General features: G+C 45.4%; 1 protein-coding gene across 6 annotated transcripts in view; it reads right to left on the reverse strand.

The window, feature by feature from the left end:
* Positions 1-309: 309 nt before the first annotated feature.
* The window catches only part of tp53inp2b (tumor protein p53 inducible nuclear protein 2b), a 53,525-nt gene continuing 27,926 nt past the window's right edge, over positions 310-25,908 (reverse strand). For 4 of the 6 annotated variants that reach the window (XM_086005748.1, XM_086005749.1, XM_086005751.1 and 1 more), the window contains 2 exons: positions 11,666-12,014; positions 310-8,270 (listed from right to left, as the gene is read on the reverse strand). In XM_086005748.1, coding sequence (XP_085861874.1) covers positions 8,021-8,270; positions 11,666-12,014 — 599 coding nt within the window. In that variant the 3' untranslated portion in view covers positions 310-8,020. The remainder of the gene's footprint in view (positions 8,271-11,665; positions 12,015-25,908) is intronic. The other 2 variants (XM_086005754.1, XM_086005753.1) reach the window with 2 other exon arrangements.

Raw genomic sequence — 25,908 nt, forward strand, 5'->3', positions numbered from 1 at the left:
CTGAATACTGGGTACAGGCCTCCTGTGCTGTATGATTCTAACATAGTAGCACACAGACCCTATGAGGCAAGGATGTGAAAACACAGCAAAGTGACTGCAGCAGGACCCATTAATTAGTGAGAATACCCACCTTTTAAAGGTTTAACCCCTGCACAGCTCACCATTCTGGGTATTGTGTCTGCGTGTGGGGGGGAGGGGGGAGGGGGGGGGGAGGGGGGAGGGGGGGGGGGGGAGAAAGCCATAAAAATTCATCAAATACAATTTACGCAGCATATTTCAAGCATGTATTGAAAGACTCAGGACAACACATTTTGAAAAAAGTGACCTTTTATGAAAATAGTGAAATTCCCACAGTCATCATCAAGTGGCTATGACAACATTAATGTTGAAACACTGCCGCACCCATAATCCAGTTACACATTTCACACTTCCAATAATTGAAAACATACATAAGTTATGAGAAAGATCAAAAGAAAAACAAGCTGCCCCTTTTTTTTTTTTGCATAGGACTTTACTGTTGCTAATCAAGTCTCCATTTCTTTTTTTAAATATATAATTATATACATACACACACCTCAATTAAAAAACCCATCACACCATCCCCAGAGCGGAAGGCACGTACACAGTCAATACATAATGAGAGGTAAGTTACTGATGAATACAAGCAGTATAACTAATGTTAAATAGATTTTTATATATATCTGATAACACACACACATTCTATCACTATACACTGGGAATTGCAATTAGAACAAGGAACCAGATACCGCCTTGTGTTAATACAAAAATGTGGCCTGATCACTATAGCTGCTCTCAGTAGAATATGCAGAATCATTCATTTATAATACAACTACAAACTTTAAAAAGACACCGCCCCTTTAGTACCATGGTTTGCTCCAATATGCTTTAATTGTAATCTGGCAACTTTGTTTGAAACAATAGCGTTGAGTATACAGTAGGTGGCGCTTGTTGAACAGAATTGCAGCATTCTGCACTTAACACAGTGCAACATTAGTACGGGGAGGCGAAGAGAAGGAAGAAAATTACGCTGGAAGGAAGATTTCCTTGGGGAAAATATTAAAAAGGATACGGGAAGCAAGTAAGAGTGTGGGATTAGATTAGGTAGCTCATCTGGGAGGAAAACAACAAAACTTGATGGATTAAATGGCCCACATCCTTGGTGGAGTAAATGGCCCATTTCAATGCTGTAACATTCTCTAGGATTTTGAAATTACACTCCACTTCTGATAAAGTCAAAGTTGAGAGTTTTTTTTGCATTTAAAAGAAAATTGAATTATCCAACAACTTGAATTAACAGACTGTACTCATTGGAATTTAGAAGAATGAGAGGTGATCTTATTGAAACATAAAAGATTCTGAGGGGATGTTTCCCCTCGTGGGGAAATCTAGAACTTGGGGGCACAGTTTCAGGATAAAGGGTCGCCCTTTTAGAACTGAGATGAGGAGGAATTTCTTCTCTCAGAGGGTCGTAAATCTGTGGAATTCTCTGCCCCAGAGAGCCGTGGAGGCTGGGTCATTAATTACATTTAAGGTGGAGATACAGATTTTTGCAAGATAAGGGAGTGAAGGGTTATGGGGAGTGGGCGGGGAAGTGGCTTTGAGCCCAAGATCAGCCATGATCTTATTGAATGGCGGAGCAGGCTCCAGGGGCCAAGTGGCCTATTCCTGCTCCTATTTCTTATGCGCTCATGTATACATTTCAATTTGGGTGGGGGGAGGGGGAATGCCATTTGAAATATTAGCACAACTTCCCCAGAAAAGTAGTGCTTTAAAGTCCAGGCTCTATATATGCCTGAACTTTTAAAAAGTGATGCACAAAGGACTTAACGCATCAACCTTTACCCTAACGAACAGAGATGAACTCCTTAGTGAGAAGTGGTTTAGAGATCAGACTCGATTCTAATAAAGATCACAATTCAAGGACTCTGACTGAAAGAGATTGATCCTCTTAAAAGCAGAACCAAGCAGCTGCAGTATACACGAAAGTATTTTGTAAATCAGACAGAACTCCACATTAAGTGAACAAAAGCACATTAATCTAAAACAAAAAGGCATGAAAGACAGAGGCTTGCCTGTTTGTTTGCAAGATGTTCAAGTACAAAGGAGTTACAACACTTCGATATGACAGACTGGGTAAAACCATTCATTCATTCACATACCTTAATCCGGATTCTCAAAAAATATCAGGATGGAAAATTAAAATAATGTTACAGTGGATGAAGCTGCTTTATTTGAACAGCAATCTTCATCCCGAGTGAAAATTACTATAATCCTTTTATTAGCCACCCTGAACTCCTTGTGATGAATAGAAGTCAAAAAAAGGTCAAACTAAAATATATACAGAAGTCTCAGATGCATTTTATTCAAATATGAATGTTAACTTTATCTTCTTGAATTAAAAAAAAAAAAAATCACACACTGCATTGTGGCGTATTATCCCTGAGAGAGTCTGCGCTGTGTAGTTTAGAAAGGAAAGCTGCGGCCCACACATCACATATATCCTTAAATAAATTAATCAAAGAAACCATACATCAGCAGAACACTCTCATCCCAGTCATTGACGAGCAATTCTATTTCAGAACACTGGTCTCACAACAGCACAGCGTATACATTGGAAATGTTCTTTCGTTGTTGCAGTCGTATTTAACAGATTATAATACTGTCCACAAACGTACATGTTCTCAGTTACAAAATAAAGTTGTATATTTCTATCAGTTCAGCACCACACTTGGTTGATCCGGAAGTCAGACTGTAGTGTCAGGACCTTCTTTTATAACAAGGCATTCAGTACAAGTTAGTAGGCAGATACAAATTTGCTGTTGAAAGCCCCAGTTACACTAGTGTAGGTACAGTGCAGCGTGAATATTTATCAAAGTATCTTACAAGCACGACGTAGATAATCAGTGCCACAAGCCTTTCCCCTCTCTCTTCCCCCCCCCCCCCCCCCCCCCCCAAGCCATCAGTCAATTCAAAACTGGAGGAAATGAACCCTTAGGAGAAGAAAAGGAATTGAGACACACACCCTTGGTATTGGTGACAAGCTTAGGGTGGAGTGGTGGTGGGGGAAGAGGGCGAGTCAAGGAACAGCTGCAGTAGGTGGCAGAAAAAGAGAGACCCCCCCAAGGCTGATCAAGAGGAGAGGGCAGGGGAGATAAACCGCTGTTCACAAAGAAACTTGCAAAAAGGAACAGAAATTGCTGGGAATGCACAGTAGTTTGATCAGCACCTGAAAGGCGAAAGGTCACAGTACGAGATGTGACCCTTCATCAGAACTCAGTAGCGCATTTTTGGTTGTTTTCAGATTTCTAGCAGTCACTGTATTTTTAATTTGTACAACGTTTAAGTAACCTCCATCAAGTGGAATTAGGAGCCAAGGGTAGCTAAAGTGGAGTTAAAGAACATTAATATGTTCCTATTTCTTGCTTTCCTGGGGCTAAGCTCCATTTGATGTGGCTGGTTAAAATAATACTTGTGGGTTACATCTTTCAATGAATTTGCCCTGAAATAGATATCTTTAAAAAATATTTGTTGTTCAGTGGTTAGATGTAAAGACGTGTTCATTTGTAAATAGCACAGTGATGAAATACGCTGATACTCTAACGCAATGTACAGTGCAGTGTTACCAGACAGGTCCACACCCACGATTCCCCATATGGGAGAGTTCCCAGTCACAACTGTACTATTAAGGGGAGGTTCCACGTGGAGGCCAAGTTCTTCAACAGATTGCGGGGTGAAAAGGAATATAAAATATAGATGAGGACAGGTCAACTGTTTATGCTTCTGAGCAAGAGTAACATTAACGGATATAAAAACAGAAAATGCTGGAAATATTCAGCAGATGCTCAAAGGTCATCGACTTGAAACATTAAAACTCGGTTTTTCTCTCCACAGATGCTGCCTGACCTGCTGTGTATTTCCAGCTACTCGGTTTTTATTTCAGATTTCCAGCATCCACAGTATTTTGGTTTTTTTTTTACATTAACTGATTTCTGGATAAAGGTCATGTGAGCACAATTTTTAGGCAAGCAACTTTTATAAGCGGAGAGGGGAGGGGAGGTCAAATGCAGTCAAAGACGAGGATTAGAGGGCAAGAAATAAATAGTGAGTCCATTCTCCCCCATTTAAAGACCCTCATCCGAATTGGGAAACAATTCAAAAGTGGATGCCTAGGGAAGAGGAGGTCAGTGACTCAAACTAGTCCTACTGAAAACCTCCTACTTGAAGTACAATCTCAAGTATCATAATGGTAGTCACTTTCCAATATAAATGGCTTTAAAAAAAAAATCATTCTTGGGACGAGAGTCACTGGCAAGGCCGCATTTATTGCCCATCCCTCGCCGGCCTGAGAAGCTGGTGGTGGACCACCTTCTTGAAGCGCTAGAGGTTTTGGTGCAACCGAATGACTTGTTGGGTAACTTCACAGGGCAGTTGAGAGAGTCCCACATTAGTGTGGCTCTTGTTTCACACTATCGGCCAGACCAGGTAAGGATCAATGCGCAGCACTCCAGGGATCCTGCAGAGCCGGCTTTTCAATACAATGCGGTTAATAAAAGCAGGGAAGTCCTGCTACAACTACACAGGGTATTGGCGAGACCGCACCTCGAGTACTGCGTACAGTTTTGGTCTCCTTATTTAAGGAAGGATATACTTGCATTGGAGGCGGTTCAGAGACGATTCACGAGGTTAATTCCAGAGATGAGGGGGTTGACTTATGAGGAAAGGTTGGGCCTATACTCATTGGAATTTAGAAGAATGAGAGGTGATCTTATCGAAACATATAAGATACTGAGGGGGCTCGACAGGGTAGATGCAGAGAGGATGTTTCCCCTCACGGGGAAATCTAGAACTCGGGGGCACAGTCTTAGAATAAGGGGTCACCCTTTTAGAACTGAGATGAGGAGGAACTTCTTCTCTCAGAGGGTCGTAAATCTGTGGAATTCTCTGCCCCAGAGAGCCGTGGAGGCTGGATCATTAAATACATTTAAGGTGGAGATAGACAAATTTTTGCAAGATAAGGGAGTGAAGGGTTATGGGGAGCGGGCAGGGAAGTGGCTTTGAGCCCAAGATCAGCCAAGATCTTATTGAATGGCGGAGCAGGCTCGAGGGGCCAAGTGGCCTATTCCTGCTCCTATTTCTTATGTTCTTATGTTCTAAAGGGGCCATGCGGCGCCAAACAAAATTAGAGGGAACATTGGTAAGGGTGGCAGGTTTCCTTCTCTAAGAAGGGACATTAATGAACCAGTTTGGGTTTTTAAAACGACAATCCGACAGCTTCGCGGGCACTTTTACTGGTACCAGCTGTTTATTTCCAAATAAAAAAAAATGAATTCAAATTCTCAAATTGCCACGGTTGGGATTTGAACTTGCATTCTCTGGAATACTAGTCCAGTAACAAAAATCACTGCACTGCCGTACCCTGACGTTGTCAGAAATTAGTTGGCCTATTCAGACTTAAAGAAAAAATCTGGTTTTAAAAAAAAGCAAATGGGAATAGTACTTTTAGGGGAAAAATTTGTTTGGTTTGCACCTCCCATTAGCTCCTTAAGAGGGCGCTAATGGGGCGCAAAGTAACTAAGGACTGGGCGCGGCGATGTTTGCGCCGCTCGTGAAATTGACCAGCCATTTTGTGGCGGCGCTAAACACTACCGCCACGATCTCCTGCGCCCGCAGATCATGATGTCAGTCGAGCGTGCAACGTCCCGGACCCGATATTGCGTGGCGCCCCCTGCCTTACCGCCTGCTGCTAGTAACGACAGGTTGAGGGGAGCGTTTTGCAGTCGGCAAGGGACTGGGGGAGCGCTATTTAAAGGCGACCGGTTCCTGCCTTTTTTTTTCGACGACATTTTTGCACCACGCATTCCAAGTGAGAGAGACAGACTTCTGGAGATATTCAATGCTGTGTGAAGGAGTTTTGGGTACTGAGCAGCAATTTGTAGGTTCATTTTGATTTGACCTTCCTTGCATCAATTTAGAAGAGACTGTGGGGGCTGCACTCTGACATCTTTCCCTGGGCCTCTCCATTGTTCTTTCCAGCAGATTTGATGTACAGGTCTCTGCAGCCTTGAATCTCAGCCTGGAATGAGCAAGGTGTAGATGGAGAGCAAGATCGACCCTCCCCTTTAAAGAACTGGCCGGCACCAGTGTGTCTGTGTTTCATTGCTGACTGACATCACGAGCTTCGCCAGCGCTCCGAGGTAGCGCCTCGCTCCTCGGCATTAGTGCCTTAAGAGAGGTGTGTAGCGCCTGATTTAGCGCTCCAATCACCTCCAGGGGCGATAGAAAACAAGTTTGCAGTCAGAGGCGATAATTAGCGCCCATCACTAACAGGATGAATACACACAGACACACCTCTCAAATTTCTGCAGATATAATAAACCTTTCCAAATATTGATTAAAGTGGAATTTGTTAAGGAGGGGGACTATTACCGCCCCCTTTCCTTTGCTCATGTACCTTTATCCTAACCCAAGGTTTCTGATCCCATGCTGCCACCTTTGACACTAAGCAGCGAGACTGGGCAGCAGCAGGGCTGGAAGGGAAACAAAGACAGTTTCACAAAATATATTGGCACTCATAACACATCTCTCGCTCTGGTGAGTTCATCCAATCCAGACTCACCTGCTTTGAAATAAACAATCCCCTTCAATGAAAAAGTTGCACCCCTGAAATGAAGTCTCACACCCTTACCCCAAAAGGTCACCTCTACCCCAAGCTCACCCAAACTCTAACCCAAGCCCAGAAAGGTTTCAGCCCACCAGATTGACTCAGACTACAGATGACAGCCAGACTAAGAGCAAGGCCAGCAGGGGGGGAAACGAGGCCAACAGGGGCAATTGGTGGGGCCGGGGAGGACAATTCAGCGATTAGGTGGGAGGGTTTAGCAGCAACGCCAGTGAGTCAGGTAGTAAACACCAGATTAAAAAGTAAACTTACCTGCAACTCTCGACAGGAAAACAGCGGTCTGGGATATTACACAGTCAGAAGCACCAGGAATTCAGCAGGTATACAAAAAAGTACTCCAAGTACCCAGTGAACTGATCAAACAATTCTTTACAAACTGGGTAAAATTCTTGGTGTGGACAGCAACGTCTGTTTAATCCGGATGGATTCTCCCAGTGACGTTTGTGACATTAGTTTAAACTGCAAATGGGTGGCTCACTTGGTTGTGACAAGCATCCTTGTGGTCCAAATCTGGTCTGAAAGGAATTGTCTTACGACGAAAGGTTGAGCAGGTTGGGCCTATACTCGTTGGAGTTTAGAAGAATGAGAGGGGATCTTATTGAAACATATAAGATTCTGAGGGGGATGACAGGGTAGATGCAAGGAGGAATTTCTTCTCAGAGGGTCGTGAATCTGTGGAATTCTCTTCCCCAGAGAGCTGTGGAGGTTGGGTCATTGAATATATTTAAGGTGGAGATAGACAGATTTTTGAACGATAAAGGGAGTCGAGGGTTATGGGGAGCGGGCAGGGAAGTGGAGTTGAGGCCAAGATCAGATCAGCCATGATCTTATTGAATGGCGGAGCAGGCTCGAGGGGCCAAATGACCTACTCCTGCTCCTATTTTTTATGTTCTTATTGCTGACTGCTGCAAGCTGCAATAGGTTAACTTGGTAGCGGGTTCACTACGTCCTCTTTACCTTCCCCACTGACACATTAGCATTTCAAGTTGTCAAGGCATACACTGCGCTGCAATAGTCGACCGAACGCGTGTAACTGAGGCTTAAATAGGAAGGAAAGCAGAAAAGAGGACCGAAGTTCATTTAAACATTCCTAAAAGGTGAATTAAGCAGAAAGACACGAGAGAAGGAAGAGAAGGTCCCAAATGATGTGGCCTAGTCGGAGCATGGAACAACTTTTATTTTAAAAAGCTATGCTTAGAACCAGAAGCCCAGCTAAGAATCAAAAACCCTGTGCGGTGAGATGCACGGTTCATCCAAACTTATTGTTAATGCCGTCTAACTGGCCGCCCCCCCATCTCCTGTTGGTTTTCCTGAATTGTTTTAGTAGTTGTACTGGCGTCGGCAGGGCTGGTACACAAAGCTGCCGTGGTGCTTGGTCCGGTGGAAGCGGCACTCCCTCGCAAGGTTCTGCCTCTGAATGCGGTTGCGGCTCAGCTGGCGTTGTTCAACCCGTTGTTTCGCTCGCTGGATCCGGCGGACCTGACTCGCCTTCTCCAAGGTACCAGCTCGGCCTAAAACAGCCGCAGGAGTTGGAACAGCCCATCGTTCCACCCTGGTCTGAGTTGCATTTCTACGGATAGAACGAAGAAAGAATATATATTTAAAAGAAAATGTTCTCTAGAACCATAGAAGGTTACAGCACAGAAACAGGCCATTCAGCCCATTAAATCTGCACCGAGGGTTTCTCTCCAGAAGCTATTGCCACGTTCTCACTAGGACGTGCATAATTGGTTAATCGAGCTTGAATAGGAAGAAAAAAAGACTTGCATTTATATAGTGCCTTTCACAACCACCGGCCGTCTCAAAGTGCTTTACAGCCAATGAAGTACTTTTGGAGTGTAGTCACTGTTGGAATGTAGGAAACGCGGCAGCCAATTTGCGCACAGCAAGCTCCCACAAACAGCAATGTGATGATGACCAGATAATCTGTTTTTAGTGATGTTGATTGAGGGATAAATATTGGCCCAGGACACCGGGGAGAACTCCCCTGCACTTCTTCGAAATAGTGCCATGGGATCTTGTACGTCCACCTGAGAGAGCAGACGGGGCCTCGGTTTAATGTCTCATTCGGTTTAATGCCGCACTCCCTCGGTACTGCACTGGAGTGTCAGCCTAGATTTTTGGGCTCAGGTCCGTGGAGTGGGACTTGAACCCACAGTGCCTTGCACAGTGAAAATAGTCAGCAGAGTGTGTCCAGGAACCAGAGAATGGTCAGTGTCCATGGAACTGGACCAAAGGTTGAGTTACCACCTTCTTTAGAGATGGGGGAGAAAAGGAGGTGGGGTGAAGGCAGTAATTTAAAAATGAATGTAATAATTTTTTTTTTTTTTTATAAACTGGAGTTATATTAACACTGCTCAAATCATTCTCCATTTTCCAATATGGAAAGTCTTATTGGCTGCACTGTATTTTCTAATAATGGAGCTTTAGATACACTGGGTCATACAAGATCCTTAATTGCAAAAGTTCCCCCCCCCCCCACCCCAAAACAAAAAAAAACGGCACAATTCAACATTTGAAATAAAACAGCATTCTGATTGAAAGAAAACAAACCATGAAACAAGGAGTCGCATTGGAACAAGGATTCTCTCGCGAGACAATCCAACATGTCTCAACTCTATCAGCAGACACTCAGTGACCAGGTTTACACTAGAAAAAAGGGTCTCTTGGGTAAGATGCCGGGAGGACCTGGTAAGGTTCGGGTTAGATGAAGTGGGGTGGGAGGAGGCTCACGTGGAGCATCAACAGCGGCTTGGGCCTGCTGGGCCGAATGGCCGGTTTCTGTGCTGTACATACTTTGCAGCATGGAGCAAATGAGGGAAGTATTGGTCAAACAGCAAAGAGAAACAGCAAATACAGGAAACTCTCGATTTACCAGCACCTAAATAACTGGAAATCTCTGTTAACCGGCAAAATTCAGGAGTAGGTTCAGGTAAGTTTTACTTCATAATAGTGGCCATTCCTGGATTTGTGGCTGTGTAACGGGTTCCTGCACTTGTTGCTAAGCAACAGGGACGCTTGGTCTGTGGCCGGGGTTCCTGCAGCTGTTGCTAAGCAACAGGGAAGCCTGGATTTGCTGCTGTGTACGGAGCTCTTGTACCTTTTAACTATACCTCTCTGTAATCCGGACTTTTTGATAAACCGGCACCAAGCCGGTCCAGTAGGTGCCGGATAAAAAAGAGTTTCTTGTAGGCAAGCAGATGAGAGGAACAAGACAACAGGTGGAATCCGCACTGTCCTTAATTCTTCAAACAGTACAGCTAATAAATAATGGACCTCAATCAGAACCACAAAAGGCGTAACTAAAGTCATGAAGGTTATCCACACACAGCCTTCCGGACTCAATATAGAGTTCAACAATTTCAGATCATAACCTCGGCCCCCATTACATTTTTACTTATATTTTTTATCCACACCTTTGTTTTGGCCCCCCTTTTATTCTCTCCCACATGGCAGCTGTGTCTCATTCTGCCAGCGCATTTCACACCTAATCTAGAGCCGTCTTTTGTCTCCACTAGTCCTACCACCATCTCGTCTCGTTTTGAATACCTCTTAATGTCTCTTCTCTTTAGTTCTCGCCCAACCTCCAAACTGGCCTTTTAATCGGTTTCATTTCCTGTGTTTTTTCAGTCTTGACAAAGGGTTTTGACCTGAAACGTTAACTCTGTTTCTCTCTCCACGGATGCTGCCTGGCCTGCTGAGTTTTTCCAGCATTTTCTGTTGTTATCCACACCACTTATTCATTGAAAGATCAGAATTTTATAGTCAGCATGCTTTACTAATTCAAGGAATTTTTTTTTTTTTTTTTTTTAAATCCCCCTCAAGTATTTATGCAAAAAAAATTTAGAAAGCTGCATTTTCTATTTTCCTTTATCGTCAAATCCAACAAATGGAATGAAAAAAAAATGTAGGTAGAACTCTGAAAAGAACCAAAAGTTAATTCTATAGTTCTTAATTACGTTGAAACATTGGCTCCCGGTTAAGCAACACCTCAATTTTAAAATTCTCATCCTCGTTGTCCTATGAGGGCAGATTGAGTAGACTAGGCCTATACTCTCTGGAGTTTAGAAGAATGAGAGGTGATCTCATTGAAATATACAAAATTCTTACAAAGCTTGACAGGGTAGATGCAGGGAGATTGTTTCCCCTGGCTGGGGAGTCTAGAACCAGGGGTCACAGTCTCAGAATAAGGGGTCAGCCATTTAGGACTGAGATGAGGAGAAATGTCTTCACTCAGAGGGTGGTGAATCTTTGGAATTCTCTACCCCAGAGGGCTGTGGAGGCTCAGTCGTTGAGTATATTCAATACAGAGATCGATAGATTTTGAATATTAAGGGAATCAAGGGATATGGGGATAATTCAGGAAAGTGGAGATGAGATAGAAGATCAGCTATGATCTTACTGAATGGCGGAGCGGGCCAAATGGCCTCCTCCTGCTCCTATTTCTTATGTTTTCAAATCCCTCCATGGCCTCGCCCCTCCTGATCTCTGTAATCTCCTCCAGCACCGCAACCCGCCTCCCCCCGCCACCCAGAGATATCTACGCTCCTCTAATTCTCGAGCATCCCTGATTATAAATCGCTCAACCATTGACGGCCGTGCCTTCAGCTGCCTGGGCCCTAAGCTCTGGAATTCCCTCCCTAAACCTCTCCGCCTCTACCTCACTGTCCTCCTTTAAGACGCTCCTTAAAACCTACCTCTTTGGCCAAGCTTTTGGTCATCTGCCCTAATTTCTCCTTATGTGGCTCGGTGTCAAATTTTTGTCTTATAATACTCCTGTGAAGCGCCTTGGGATGTTTTACTACGTTAAAGGCGCTATATAAATACAAGTTGTTGTTGTTGTTGTTGAAAGGGGTAATTCAGTTATTTTATACTGAGGGGGGGGGGGGGGGGAAAGAGACAGAGAGAAATGTTCTCCCCCAATCACATCCAGCTCTCCCCCACACACATGCACACAAATCTCACCCATCATTGATCTCTTCACTGGCATCCTCCTCCAGTGTGCTGATGTTGTTGTTGCTGGCAGCATAGACGGACATGCTCGGGTGCTCAATGAGCAGGTTCTCCAGGGGGCTGCTCTCCACTTGGATTTCATCCTGGCCTTCTGCAGTAAAACAGGGGGGAGGGGTGACAAACCAACTCTCTTCCAAAGTGCAGGGTAAAGACTGTGGAGGACTGGAGCTGCTTCCACAGTGACAGAGAGACTCAAGGGAAGAAGAGGCTGATGGAGGGAAGTCATCGGAAAGGCAAGAGCCGGCCACGGCAGCACTTGCCTTCACCTCCACTTCTTCGCTTGAAGGGGTAGTGCAATCATCTAAATTTAAAGGCATGTGGGTGAATGGGGGGGGGGGGGGGGTTGAGGGGGGAGGGGGGTACATGCGACCATCCAGTGACACGAACAGTGGTCATAACGGTTTGAGTGAGAATTAACAGATAATCAAATCAAAAGAATCGGGTTGAAAGGGGTGGAAGGGAAAAGAGGGGGAGGGGGGGGAAAAAAAAAAAAAACACAAAAAAAAGAGACTGATTAACCATTTTCTCAGAATGACAGTCCAGCATTTTCAAAGATTTACAGGTTGATCCTCCTTAAGAGCAAGTCGCTAAAGAGCAATTTCCTCTAAAGAGCAATTTTCCATTTGTAGCAACGTCAGGCTTTTCCATAGCCCCAGCGAGAAGGCACAACCCTCATTTCTTGGTGCAGAGCAAGCTTCTTTTTTGGGGGGGGGGAAGGGGGAAATGGGGGTGGGGGGGGAGGCGGGGAGGGGGGAAATGAGGAGGTGATGTCGAGATCCTACTTGCTTGTCAGAGAAGCTGAACTGAGCTGAGAAGAGGGACAAACTCAACATCGGAAAAACAACCAACCTGGATATGCATGAATTACCTGGGAAAATGTCCTATTTTCCCACCTTGCCCAAATTTTAGTGAATCTCACTTACTAAAGAACGTACAGTGCCATTAGAACAAAGCAAAAATATTAACTCTCCTTTATAGCGGTGTAGTAAAGTTATTACACTTTAAATTTATTAACAATTTGGTCCAATTTCAAACTTTTTTTCCTTCTAAATTGGTGCAGAATTCCAAATCAAAAGGAGGGGAGTCATGTTCCCCTGAACTGTTTCTCCATAATTAATGACTCGCATTCTCCAAAACTGCACACTTCAAAGCCACACGTTCCCATGATTGTTATTGAGTCGTTAATTACAGAGAAAAATTGGGGTTACTCCCCACAATTTCCTCCCGTTGAGGAAATTCAGACCAAGCTGTAATGAAAAATTCAGATCAATTTTGCTTACTCATTCCTACATAACAATACTACACTTAGAAGTGGCCATCTCTTATTTCTGGTATAAATAACCATTTAGGAGGCACTCCCTCCCCGTGGTTGAAGCCAGATGCTTTGGAGGGAATTAATTTTCCCACAACATACACAAAAAGCAGGTTCTCTCACTAATGTGCTGGTGCTCCATCTGCTGCCAGCCATTATTATTATTCCAAGGTGCATGTACTACTTAGAATATAGCTATGTACTAAACAATGTTTTCAAACCAAGATGAGGAAACATATTCACCTGTCCTTCACCTGGTTCCTGCTGCAAAGGCATAAACAGTACTTATCATTCTTGGAATATGGGGATCACTGGCAAGGCCAGCATTTATTGCCCATCCCTAATTGCCCTCGAGGAGGCGGTGGCGAGCTGCCTTCTTGAACCGCTGCAGTCCGTGTGGTGAAGGTGCTCCCACAGAGCGGTTAGGTAAGGAGTTCCAAGACTTTGACCCAGCGATGATGAAGGAATGGCCGATATATGTCCAAGTCAGGATGGTGTGTGACTTGGATGGGAACGCGGAGGTGATGGAGTTACCATGTGCCTGCTGCTCTGTTCCTTCTCAGTTTGGGAACTGGGTTGGTGGAGAAATATAGCAGTAAACCAGGAATGCCTCACTCCTTGGCACAACATGTGTGTGTGTGTGGAACAACCACATCAACCCCATTATGATGTACCCTGACACTTTATTTTTCTCCCCAGTCTTTGAGCAGCGCTTGCTGGGGACATGGGGAGAGCCAGCGAGCCCATAATGGAGGAAATCGAATTAATGTTAAAATGAGATGGCTGTAACATTCTGCATCCCTGTCGATAGTGTAACTCCAGCACACTAGTGTCAGCTTAACAAATCTTCTTATAAATCAAAATTTGTCCTGGAGTTTGAACACAATACAGAACTTTGGAACTTGACTGTAATGTATTGTAAGCAACTACAGATCATGCGGACCCTTGTACGTTAATAGCCTTATTGTTTTTTTTTTTTTTTTTAAATTGAGTCTTTCTTTCCTTTCTTTCTTTCTAGAAGGAGACAAGAAAAAAAAAAGGAAAGAAGAAAATAATTTATACAAATAATTTCCATGGGGAGATGTAAAATATCCATAAGATAAAGTTCTGCCATTTCTCCTCGACAAATATTCCTCTTCACAAAATATAAGCAGCTCTTTTAATCCCGTTACTACCCACAGCAGATATGACCTTGAGTTACCACTGGGCATGAGAAAAGAAGGACATGCCACCTTCTTAAATCAGTTAAACCACAAGTGAACGTCAGATGGAGGTCAAATCTTTTATTTATTATATACACAAGCCGATTTTTTTGAAATACAGTATTCACTTGGAAATACTGTGTTTGTTGCGGTTGGCTCCACTTTTTGTTGGTTCCTACACCTCCAAAGAGTGAGCCAACTTCCTCTGAGCAGAGACTAACCGTAGTTTTAAGAGGGAAAAACTATACTTGCACTGATCTGTAAATAGACTACACCCAATGTTTCAGAGTTGCGACCATTATGTAGAAAGAGAAAAAAAGAGACAGACAGATGGGAGAGACAGACAGACAGACAGGAGAGAGACAGACAGACAGGAGAGAGCGAGAGCGAGAGACAGGAGAGAGAGAGAGGAGAGAGAGAGAGAGAGAGAGAGAGAGAGAGAGAGAGAGAGAGACAGGCAGGAGAGAGGGAGAGAGAGAGAGAGAGAGAGAGAGAGAGAGAGACACACACAGAGACAGGCAGAGACATGGGAGAGAGAGAGAGACACAGACAGACAGACGGGAGAGTGAGACAGAGACAGATGAGAGAGAGAGAGAGAGAGAAAAGAGTGGGGGGGAAAAAAAAAAAGAGTTTGCGAAGGTCCTTCCTGCCCTTGCCCTCTCCCCATGACCTAGCATTTCGCAGCTGCCTCAGCAAGGGGGCCTAGAAAATCTTTTTTTTTTTTTTAAATAATTGGGGGTGCAGGCCATTTCCCTGGCCTGTACCTTCCACTGTTGGGGCCCACATCAGTATATGTGGAAGCTGGTACACCTCGCCTTCAGGGCTTGGACTTAAAGTTGTGGCAAACAAGGAGGGAGGCCGACCCTGTATCTAACTCTGCTGGACCTGCCCTGAAAGGGCTCGAGCACGACACTGGGGTACAAAAAACCTCCCAGTGTTGACATGCCACACCAAGGTAGCAGAACAGGCCAGAATTATATACAAGAGATCAGGTGGCCAGAAGTAATCAAACTGAGGCGTTCCGGTGACAGTGACGGCGTAATTCGTGAACAAAAATGCAGCAGTTTTTAAACACAAGGGAGACAGAGATCAAATTGCTCGGTCAACCCATCTTAATAATGTAGATCACATAGCATTTATATTCATTATTAATGCCTGTTAGAGTGGGTTTTTTCAGTGGTGTTGTGCTTCAGCCACTGGGGAACGAAGTTCACAAATCGTGCAAGTGACCCATGACCTGAATAGAAACAGTATGGTAGCAGTAGAATGCTTAAATCTCAATACTAGAATACAAAAGAATAAAATTGCATTTATATAGCGCCTTTCACAACCACCGGACGTCACAAAGTGCTTTACAGCCAATGAAGTACTTTTTGAAGTGTAGTCACTGTTGTAATGTAGGAAACGTGGCAAGCTCCCACAAACAGCAATGTGACAATGACCAGATAATCTGTATTAGTGATGTTGGTTGAGGGATAAATATTGGCCCAGGACACCAGGGATAACTCTTCTGCATTTCTTCGAAATAGTGCCATGGGATCTTTTACGTCCACCTGAGAGAGTAGCCTTGGTTCAGTGCCTCATCTGAAAGACGGCACCTCTGACAGTGCAGCACTCCCTCAGCCTTGCACTGGGAGTGTCAGCCTAGATTTTTGTGCTCAAGTCTCTGGAGTGGGACTTGAACCCACAACCTTCTGGCATCAGAGGCAACAGTGCTACCCACTGAGCCACAGCGGACACAGGGAAATATAGAAACGGGTACCATTTTAAGGGTCTAAAAACATTACATGAACTGACTTTATTAAGAGTATTTACTATGCAGCTGTGTTTCACTCTGCTTCCTTGAGGACAGGGCAGTGCTGTCTGGCTCAGTGTCTGGAGAGCAGACAGACCACACTACTGGTTCATCTAAGTTAGCCTAACAAGTGCTGTGTGCTTTTGAGCACCAGCACCAATATTGGTAAAGAGTCAGTTTGCTTTTGCAGAAACCCCAAAGCCATGGATTTCTGCAGGGAATTAGATGGTGGGGACCAGGAAAGAAAAGTGAGGAGTGAGAGTAAGAGCGAGAGAAGGAAGAAGGGGCCGAGAGAAGAACGTGCAGAGAAGCCAGACAAACATTCCTCCATCGCATCCAAGAAATATTACAGTTTAAAAAAAAAAAAATCAGACGCGGGGGGTGTCTTCTCCCGCTCGGCCAACATAACTTTGGCAGAAATCCCCCCTGGGTACGCGCCTAAACGAGGTTTCCGGGCATCTGCTGCCGAAGTCACGGTGGCCAATCGGGAGACTCCTCGAGGAGGTCGCTGGCATGAGTTCTAAGCAACGAGTCACTCTGACCCTGGACGTAACCACCTACAGCAAGAAAGAAAAGAAACGGCAAACCAAAAAGGAGCAAAATTCATCAGGAAGCACTGTTGTAGTTAGGGTTGACTTGACAACTCTAGTTGGATGTATTCCTGGGAGGCTTCATTGCATGACCTCCTGCCTTCAACTGCTCCACCTCATAAAAGAGCCTTTAAAAAAAAAAAAAATCACCAATATTTTTATAATTAATAAACAAAAAAAAGTGTTCAAAGAAAAATGACAAAAACACAACGGCCCAGAAATTCGGGTCTCCACGGGTGAGTACACACGGGGTACTCACGTGTGGGCCCAATGGAAGTGCCGGTTTCTTGCATGCACGGGAAACCTGCACTTCCGTTCCTCTGAACGAAGGGGTTCAGAGGTCGAACGCGTGCGCGCGGGAGTCTGCGCGTGCGCTTTGAACTTACGTGTTTTAAAAAAAATTAAAAAATTATTACAGGTTTTTCCGTGAGGGCAAGTCTTTAGATTTTCGAAATGTAAAAACCAGGCGTAAGCCCTGCATTTTAAAAGGTAAGTGGTCAATTAATTAAAATTAAAACATTTTTTCCACAGGTTTATTATTTTTAAATACTTTAAAGCAAGGTAACTTTATTTTTAGCCCCGTTTGAATATAAAATTATTTTTTTCAAAAATTTAAATTATTGTTTAAAATAGTTATTTAATGTAATTTATAGTTTATTTAAAACGTGTGATGATTTTTAAAAATTTATTTGAAGTTTTACTTCTATTTTGGGGCCGTAGTATTTATAAGTTTTGACAGGTCTTCCTGTCACTACTTATGAATGGGCTTTTCCCTGCGCCGATTGGCTGCCCATGGCCCACGTGATCCCAGGGGACGCATCGCACTAACTACGCCCCTGGGACACGCAAGCACTGCGCGCCGACAGCTGGACCAGGCCCCGGAGCGGAATTCCACGGGGCCCTACAGCTCAACTGCCGGTGCGCAAGGTAAGTGCAGGTCGGGGGCTTGCACCCGCGGGAAGCCCCCGACCCGAATTTCTGGGCCATTATTTTTCTTTGATGTCCTCTATGATTTTTCTCCCAGGTGTTGCTTGCAGCAGTGAACTGGAGATTAATCTTTAATTCCTGGAGACTCCGGGACAACCCTGGAGAGTTAGCCAACCCTTGTTGTAGTCTACATGCCAACCTACAAAACTCAGGAAAGCTAACCACCAGCTACACAAATAGTTGATGCACCTCCAAAGAGCTCGTCAACTTCCTCCTGGAATGTCGACCCAGCTACGGCACGGCGAGGTCAAGGGTGAATCAGTGACCTCCTGGATAGCGTGGCCAATGGCCGACCCTGCAGACAAACCACATGGCGCTATAAACAGCCGGGAACAGACGCCAGGAGGCAAAGGGAGGTGTGGCACTGGGAGGTAAGCGAGCTACAACTTCAGAAAATCAACTTTAAAAAGTTGATTACAGTTAAAGGCTGGAAAAAGTGTTTGATGCTCTGTGTTTACATGTAGAATCCTCCATTGGGCATTGCAGACAATTAGCACATCTAGTTAGTGATGGGCTTTGCTTTTGTTAACGGAAAGGTACCTCAAGTGGAGTCTTCGGCTGGAGTCTTCGGCGGCCAGTGGGTCCCACCGATAGCCCCCTGGGGAAGCCAGCAATCCTGTGGAGGTCAATGGACCAGTCTCTTTGCTGCGCTGGGGTCGTGTCGTATTTAATGAGGTTGGATGCCCTGCGGGAGGTGGTATCTGTCACCTGTCGAATGCTGATCATAGAAACATACATAGAAGATAGGAGTAGGAGTAGGCCATTCGGCCCCTCGAGCCTGCTCCGCCATTTAATGAGATCATGGCTGATCATCCAAATTCAGTACCCTGTCCCTGCCTTCTCCCCATATCCCTTGATCCCTTTAGCCTTAAGAAATATATCCAACTCCTTCTTGAATATATTTAATGAATTGGTCTCAACTGCCTTCTGTGGTAGAGAATTCCACAGGTTCACCACTCTGGGTGAAGAAATTCCTCATCTCTGTCCTAAATGACTTACCCCTTATCTTTAGACTGTGACCCCCTGGTTCTGGACTCCCCCGCCATCGGGAACATTCTTTCTGCATCTAGTCTGTCTAGTCCTGTTAGAATTTTATAAGTTTCAATGAGATCCCCTCTCATTCTTCTAAACTCCAGCGAATATAAGCCCAATCGACCCAATCTCTCCTCATACGTCATTCCTGCCATCCCAGGTATCAGTCTGGTGAATCTTCGCTGCATTCCCTCCATGGCAAGAACATCCTTCCTCAGATAAGGCGACCAAAACTGCACACAATACTCGAGGTGTGGTCTCACCAAGGCCCTGTACAACTGCAGCAAGACACCCTTACTCCTGTACTCGAATCCTCTCGCTATGAAGGCCAACATACCATTTGCCTTCTTAACCGCCTGCTGCACCTGCATGCTTACCTTCAGCGACCGGTGCACAAGGACACCCAGGTCTCGTTGCACTTCCCCTTTTCCCAATCTATTGCCATTCAGATAATAATCTGCCTTCCTGTTTTTGCCACCAAAGTGGATAACCTCGCATTTATCCACATTATACTGCATCTGCCATGTATCTGCCCAATCACCCAACCTGTCCAAATCATACTGGAGTTTCTCAGCATCCTCCTCACAGCATTCATGCCCACCCAGCTTTGTGTCGTCTGCAAACTTGGAGATATTACATCTAGTTCCCTTGTCTAGATCATTAATATATATTGTGAATAGCTGGGGTCCTAGCACCGATCCCTGCGGTACCCTACTAGTAACTGCCTGCCACTCGGAAAAAGCCCCGTTTATTCCAACTCTTTGCTTCCTGTCTGCCAACCAGTTCTCTATCCAAGTCAGTACCTTACCCCCACTCGCAGCTCCTCGACTGCTGTGCCAAACTGGAAGGAACTGGAGCCATAGGAAAAAAGTGAGGACTGTCGTCACCTTCATTGCCACTGACCAGGCCCTGCGAGAAGTGGACTTCAGGTCTACACGGAGCACCTCACTTCGGTGACCAATTGCTTTCTTGCTGGAGCGCAGTCTGCGCACGCAGAGCTCCTCAGACATTGCCTCGAATGGCAACTGTTCCCTGTACGTTCTTTGTAGAGAGTAGTAGCGAGATTGGTTCAGTCTCTAGCCATGGAGCCTCAAGACACGTGCCTGCTCCCTCTGCTCCTCCTCCAGATAGAGGATCAGCCATGATCATTCTGAATGGCAGAGCAGGCTCGAAGGACCGAATGGCCTACGCCTGCTCCTATTTTTCTATGTTTCCAGGCCGTCCCTGGTAATCAGGAGGAGGGGAATGCCCAGTGGATAGACCATTACAATGCTTTCACCTTCCTTACACTTGGAAATAATTGCCTGAAAGTAATTGCCTTCAGACGCTAACAGCACTCTAGATGGCAAAGCTGGCAAGAATGAAGTGCCAAAAATGAGAAATTTAGGTGGTGAGGCTCCACGGCTTTAATGGTTCCTTTGTTGGCCACCCAGACCGAGAGTCATGTCTTGGCTATAAATCACGTCATTACCAGGTCACCCACGCCATGATTTTCCAGTCTAACTGGCTGCTGCGCGAGTAATGACGTAAATCCAGCAAATTGGCGATCGCCATTGGCTGCAAGGCCATCAGCTGAACGGCGAGAATGGTTTTGGCAATGCTAATGGCGGAACGGCACAAATGTACCAGCAAACTATGGCGCAACGCAACTCACGGCGTGACGCACCTACTCCATCATTGCCTGGAACCTTTACATATTAACATCGGCGCAAGTTTGCAGCAAATTCAGGCCCTATAAAATTTTGAAAGGAGTAGAAAAGCAAACAGACTTAACGGTTCGGTTACATAAATCTTTAAAAAAATGGGAGGATGAGTTGATAAAAAATGCCAAAATAAAGAGCATTTGCAAACTTGGGTTTTATAAATAGCAGCATTGAGTGCAAAAAACACAGAGGTAATGCCAAAGCCTATACAAAATTATTGGTTGGGCCACAGTTTGAAGGTGTTCCGTTTTTGGAAGAACGACAAGGCCATGGAGAGGATGCTGAGGATATTCACTAGCATACCAGAGATCAGGTGCTTTAGAGACAAGAGGAGGCTTGAGAAACTCGGCAGCACGGTGGCATAGTGGTTAGCACTATTGCCTCACAGCGCCAGGGACCCGGGTTCGAATCCGGCCTCGGGCGACTGTCTGTGTGGAGTTTGCACATTCTCCCCGTGTTTGCGTGGGTTTCCTCCGGGTGCTCCGGTTTCCTCCCACAGTCCAAAGATGTGCGGGTTAGGTTGATTGGCTATGATAAATTGACCCTTAGTGTTAGGGGGATTAAATACGTGGGGTTACAGGGATAGGGTGGGATATGTGTTGGTGTAGGGGTTACAGGGATCGGGTGGGATATGTGTCGGTGCAGGCTCGATGGGCCGAAATGGCCTCTATCTGCACTGTGGGGTTTCTGTGATCTGTGAAACTCACCCTTCAGGAGAGCAGAGAAGTTTAGGCGGGTGACATTAGGCAGATTCCAATGGGCATGGGCCAGAGATGCTGGTGAGAGAAATGGAAATGCCACTGATACATTAAAGGGTGCTCCTCTGAAGGTGGGTCTGAAGCATAGTGATTGGGAGAACTATCTGTGGTATAACTGACCTGCAAATGGTCTACACAAACATTGCTTGCTGGAGTCAAAAATCCCCTCCCATTCTCCAGACTTTTCTTTAAAATTCTCAAGACTCCCATGACCTCTCAAAAATCATAGAATGTCACAGCACAGGAGGCCATTCAGCCCATCTTACCTACACCAGCTCTCTCAAAGGCCTCTACACAATGGCCCAGAACTTGGTGTCGGTGGGCTTGCCGCGCGTGCAAGCCCCCGATGTGCACTTACCCGGCGCGCCGACATCTGAAACCTGGCTCGCAGTGGATTTCCTGTCCCTGGCCCGGTTCAGATGTCGGCGCACTGTGCTAACCTGATCCAGCGGCGTAGTTAGTGCGATGTGCCGGCTGGGATCAGGTGAGCACTCTGCAGCCAATCAGGGGAGGGGAAACTCATTCATGAGTTTGATAGTAAAGACTGTCAAACTCATGAAAACTACAGGGGCCCAAAACACTAGTTAAACTTTAAATAAAATTTTAAAAAACATCCCACTGATTAAATTAACTATAAATAAGTTTAAAAAAATATTTTAAACAACTAATCAAATTTTTGAAAAAAATAAATTTTTTAAAAATAGGGTCTAAAACTAAACTTACCTTACTGTAGATTCTTTAAAAATAATAAACCTGTGGAAATTTTTTTTCTAAATTGTACTAAAGGACCACTTAACTGTAAAACTAAGTACTTACGTGTGGTTTTTCAATGCCTAAAAACCAGAGGCCTTTACACATGCGCAAATCTGTAAAAATAAAGGAAATCCAAGTCGCACGCGCTGCCCGATACCGCACACGCGTTCAGCCTCTTAACCCCTTGGGTCAGAGGACAGGAAATGCCGGTTTTCAGCACATGCGCTGTGCATGCTGAAAACCGGCAATTCCTCCTGGCACACGCGTGAGTACCCCGTCCGTACTCACGCGTTGTGACAGGAATTACTGGGCCATTGTCCCATTCCCCTGCTGATTTCCCCAAATGCTTTTGTAGCATTTTGCAGCCAATAAAACTGGGCTGCATTTTGAACCCAGGTCCCAGAGGTGAAAGGGCAATGGGCTAACCCAATAAGCTGAGATCCCAGCTTATGGAGACTCCCGATACTCAAAGCTCTCTGCTGGCAGTGCCAAAGAGAAGAATTTACCCTATAGCATCTCATTGTACCTCTTAGAAACATGTCAAAGCACTTCACGTACAATGAATTACTTTGAAGTGCAGTAACTTATGTAGAGATATTCGGCAGCCATTTTTGCACACAATAAGATCTCACAAAGAGCAATGACGAGTTAATCGGCTTTGGTCGAGGGAAGACAGGAATGCTGGCCAGAGCACCAGGAGAACTCCCGGCTGCACTTCAAATACACACTTGAGATCTTATTGAAACATAAAAGATTCTGAAGGGGCTTGACTGGGTAGGTGCAGAGAGGATGTTTCCCCTCATGGGGGAATCTAGAACTAGGGGGCATAATTTTAAATCGGAATTGAGGAATTTCTTCTGAGGGTCATGAATCTTTGGAATTCTCTACCCCAGAGAGCTGTGGAGGCTGGGTCATTGAATATATTTAAGGTGGAGATAGACAGATTTTTGAATGGTAAAAGAGTCAAAGGTTATGGGGAGTGGGCAGGGAAGTGGAGTTGAGGCCAAGAACAGATCAGCCATGATCTTATTGAATGGCGGAGCAGGCTCGAGGGGCCAAATGACCGACTCCTGCTCCTATGTCTTATGTTCTTATGTTCAATATCCAGAAGAGACAGATGTTTATATTGTAGGAATAGGTGTATTCCTAACCAAATCACTGAGGTCGACTCAGGAGAAACAATCCAATAAGTTTTTAATGAAGGATTTGACGAAGTACAGAAACCAACAAAGATCAATGCAGGAGAACCTTGGAACAGGTCTTACCCCAGTGGGGACGCCATGAGGACTGACTAGGCAGTCCGGAGGTTTGTGCGATGACATCATCGTGTTTACGTCGTGATGTCCTCGCGTTGCTCGCGTTTCCCGCGCTTGGGGCCGTCACATGATGTGCGACGTGACGTCATCGCGTTCGCCCGCGCTTAGGGCGGTCACGTGATGTGCGTGACGACGTCAGCACGTTTACCCGGCACCCAGCACTGCAGCTGGCCGTTGCGGCCGATGTCGGGAACGGGAGGCCGAACCGGGCCGGCGGCCGGCGCGGGAGCGGGAGGCCGAGCTGGGCCGGCTCGCGTCCTTAAAGGGGCAACGCCCCGTACAGGTAAACTGTATGTACAAACATAGGTAAGTTAAAAGGGAATTATGACCGGTAAATAAGGGACACTCGGTGGTACTGCTACAATATCTCAGTTTAATGTCTCACCTAGAGAATAGCTAAGTGGTCCAAACTGGCTTTTTGACTTGACAATACCAGATAAAGCTCTTCACTTTATATTGGATATATAAAAAGGAAACGTTTGCAGGGCTACAGGGAAAGAGCAGGGGAGCGGGACTAATTGGTAGCTCTTTCAGAGAGCCGGCACAGGCGCGATGGGCCAAACGGTCTCCTTCTGTGCTGTGTGATTCTGTAGTTTGTGGGGCTGTGCACACAGTACTGCTTCCAGCGAACATGCAGCTGGAAAAAATGACCTCAACAAGTGACATTGTTTGCATACTAATGACCTTAGGGACAGTTGCAGATTGTTCCAAACAGTTTGTTCTGAAGCACAAAACCAGAAGGAAAAACAACAACTATGCAGGAATGTCTAATCGGAGTGGCCAAGTTAAAGGGGCAGTCCACTGGTGAAAGGATGGGATTTCACCTTTACAATTCCCCACGTGGCAAAATTCCTGATCCCAACCCCAGCACAAGAGGGGAAAAATGCTCGACAATCCATACCAGTGATGCCATTGCCACTGGTGATACTGACCAGGCACAAAGCGGGAGGCCTGCTGCCTCCCAGTGTGTTTGATTTGCCAAATATGGATATGGGGCCCTCCATATTATGTACCATACGGAGATGGATATAGGCTGTCCCAGCATATAAGTCACACCCCACCTAACTGCTTTTTTGCTTTAGAAAAATGAGCAGCCCCTTTGAAGTTAATATGCTACTTACCAGTCATACTAAACTGTACTACCCAAAGAAATCCTTACTCTTTTTGATACACACATTCACAAGTAGAACAAATGTTTTCTGGCTTTGTGCATAAGTGCCCCAGAAACTTAACCGGACCAGCCACATAATACTGTCGCAACAAGAGCAGGTCAGAGGCTAGGTATTCTGTGGCGAGTGTCACACCTCCCGACTTCCCAAAGCCTTTCTACCATCTACAAGGCACAAGTCAGGAGTGTGATGGAATACTCTCCACTTGCTTGGACGAGTGCAGCTCTAACAACACTCAAGAAGCTCGACACCATCCAGGACAAAGCAGCCCGCTTGATTGGCACCCCCTCTACCACCTTAAACATTCACTCCCTCCGCCACCAGCGCACCGTGGCTGCAGTGTGTACCATCTACAAGATGCACTGCAGCAACTCGCCAAGGCTTCTTCGGCAGCACCTCCCAAACCCACGATCTCTTCCACCTAGAAGGACAAGGGCAGCAGACGCATGGGAACACCACCACCTCCAAGTTTCCCTCCAAGTCACTCATCATCCTGACTTAGAAATATATCACCGATGCTTCATCGTCGCTGGGTTGAAATCCTGGAACTCCCTCCCTAACAGCACTGTGGGAGTACCTTCACCACACGGACTGCAGCGGTTCAAGAAGGCAGCTCACCACCACCTTCTCAAGGGCAACTAGGGATGGGCAATAAATGCTGGCCTTGCCAGCAATGCCCACACCCCATAAAAAATGAATTAAAAAAATATACACCAGGTGTCGGAACTTGATATTGTGTGCAGTTTTGGTCGCCTTATCTGAGGAAGGATGTTCTTGCCATGGAGAGAGTGCAGCGAAGATTCACCAGACTGATACCTGGGATGGCAGGAATGACGTATGAGGAGAGATTGGGTCGATTAGGCTTATATTTGCTAGAGTTTAGAAGAATGAGAGGGGATCTCATTGAAACATATAAAATTCTAACAGGACTAGACAGACTAGATGCAGGAAGGATGTTCCGATGGCAGGGGAGTCCAGAACCAGGGGTCACAGTCTAAGAATAAGGGGTAAGCCATTTAGGACTGAGATGAGGAGGAATTTCTTCATCCAGAGAGTGGTGAACCTGTGGAATTCTCTGCCATACAGGGCTGTTGAGGCCAATTCATTAAATATATTCAAGAAGGAGTTGGATATATTTCTTGAGGCTAAAGGGAGCAAGGGATATGGGGAGAAAGCAGGGACAGGGTACTGAATTTGAATGATCGGCCATGATCTCATTGAGTGGTGGAACAGGCTTGAGGGGCAAACTGGCCTACTCCTGCTCCTATCTTCTACAGGAAACTTTCGATTTACCAGCAACTAAATAACCAGAAATCTCGGTTAACCGGCAAAATTCAGGAGTAGGTTCAGGTAAGCTTTACTTCATATTGTACTTGCCTTCCTCCAGCTGTTGCTGTGCAAGGGTTTGGCTGCAGCTGTTGCTAAGCTACAGAGACGCTTGGAACTTGTGGCCATTGTTCTGAACCTGTTGCTAAGCAACAGGGTTTGTTGCTTTATACAGAGCTCTCAGCTCTCCGTATCTTTTACTATAGCTTTCGGTTATCCGGAATTTTTGATGAACCAGCACCACGTCGGTCC

This window comes from Somniosus microcephalus, chromosome 13, assembly GCF_052327205.1.
Source record: "Somniosus microcephalus isolate GS21.2 chromosome 13, FLI_Smic_1.0, whole genome shotgun sequence".
NCBI lineage: Eukaryota > Metazoa > Chordata > Chondrichthyes > Squaliformes > Somniosidae > Somniosus > Somniosus microcephalus.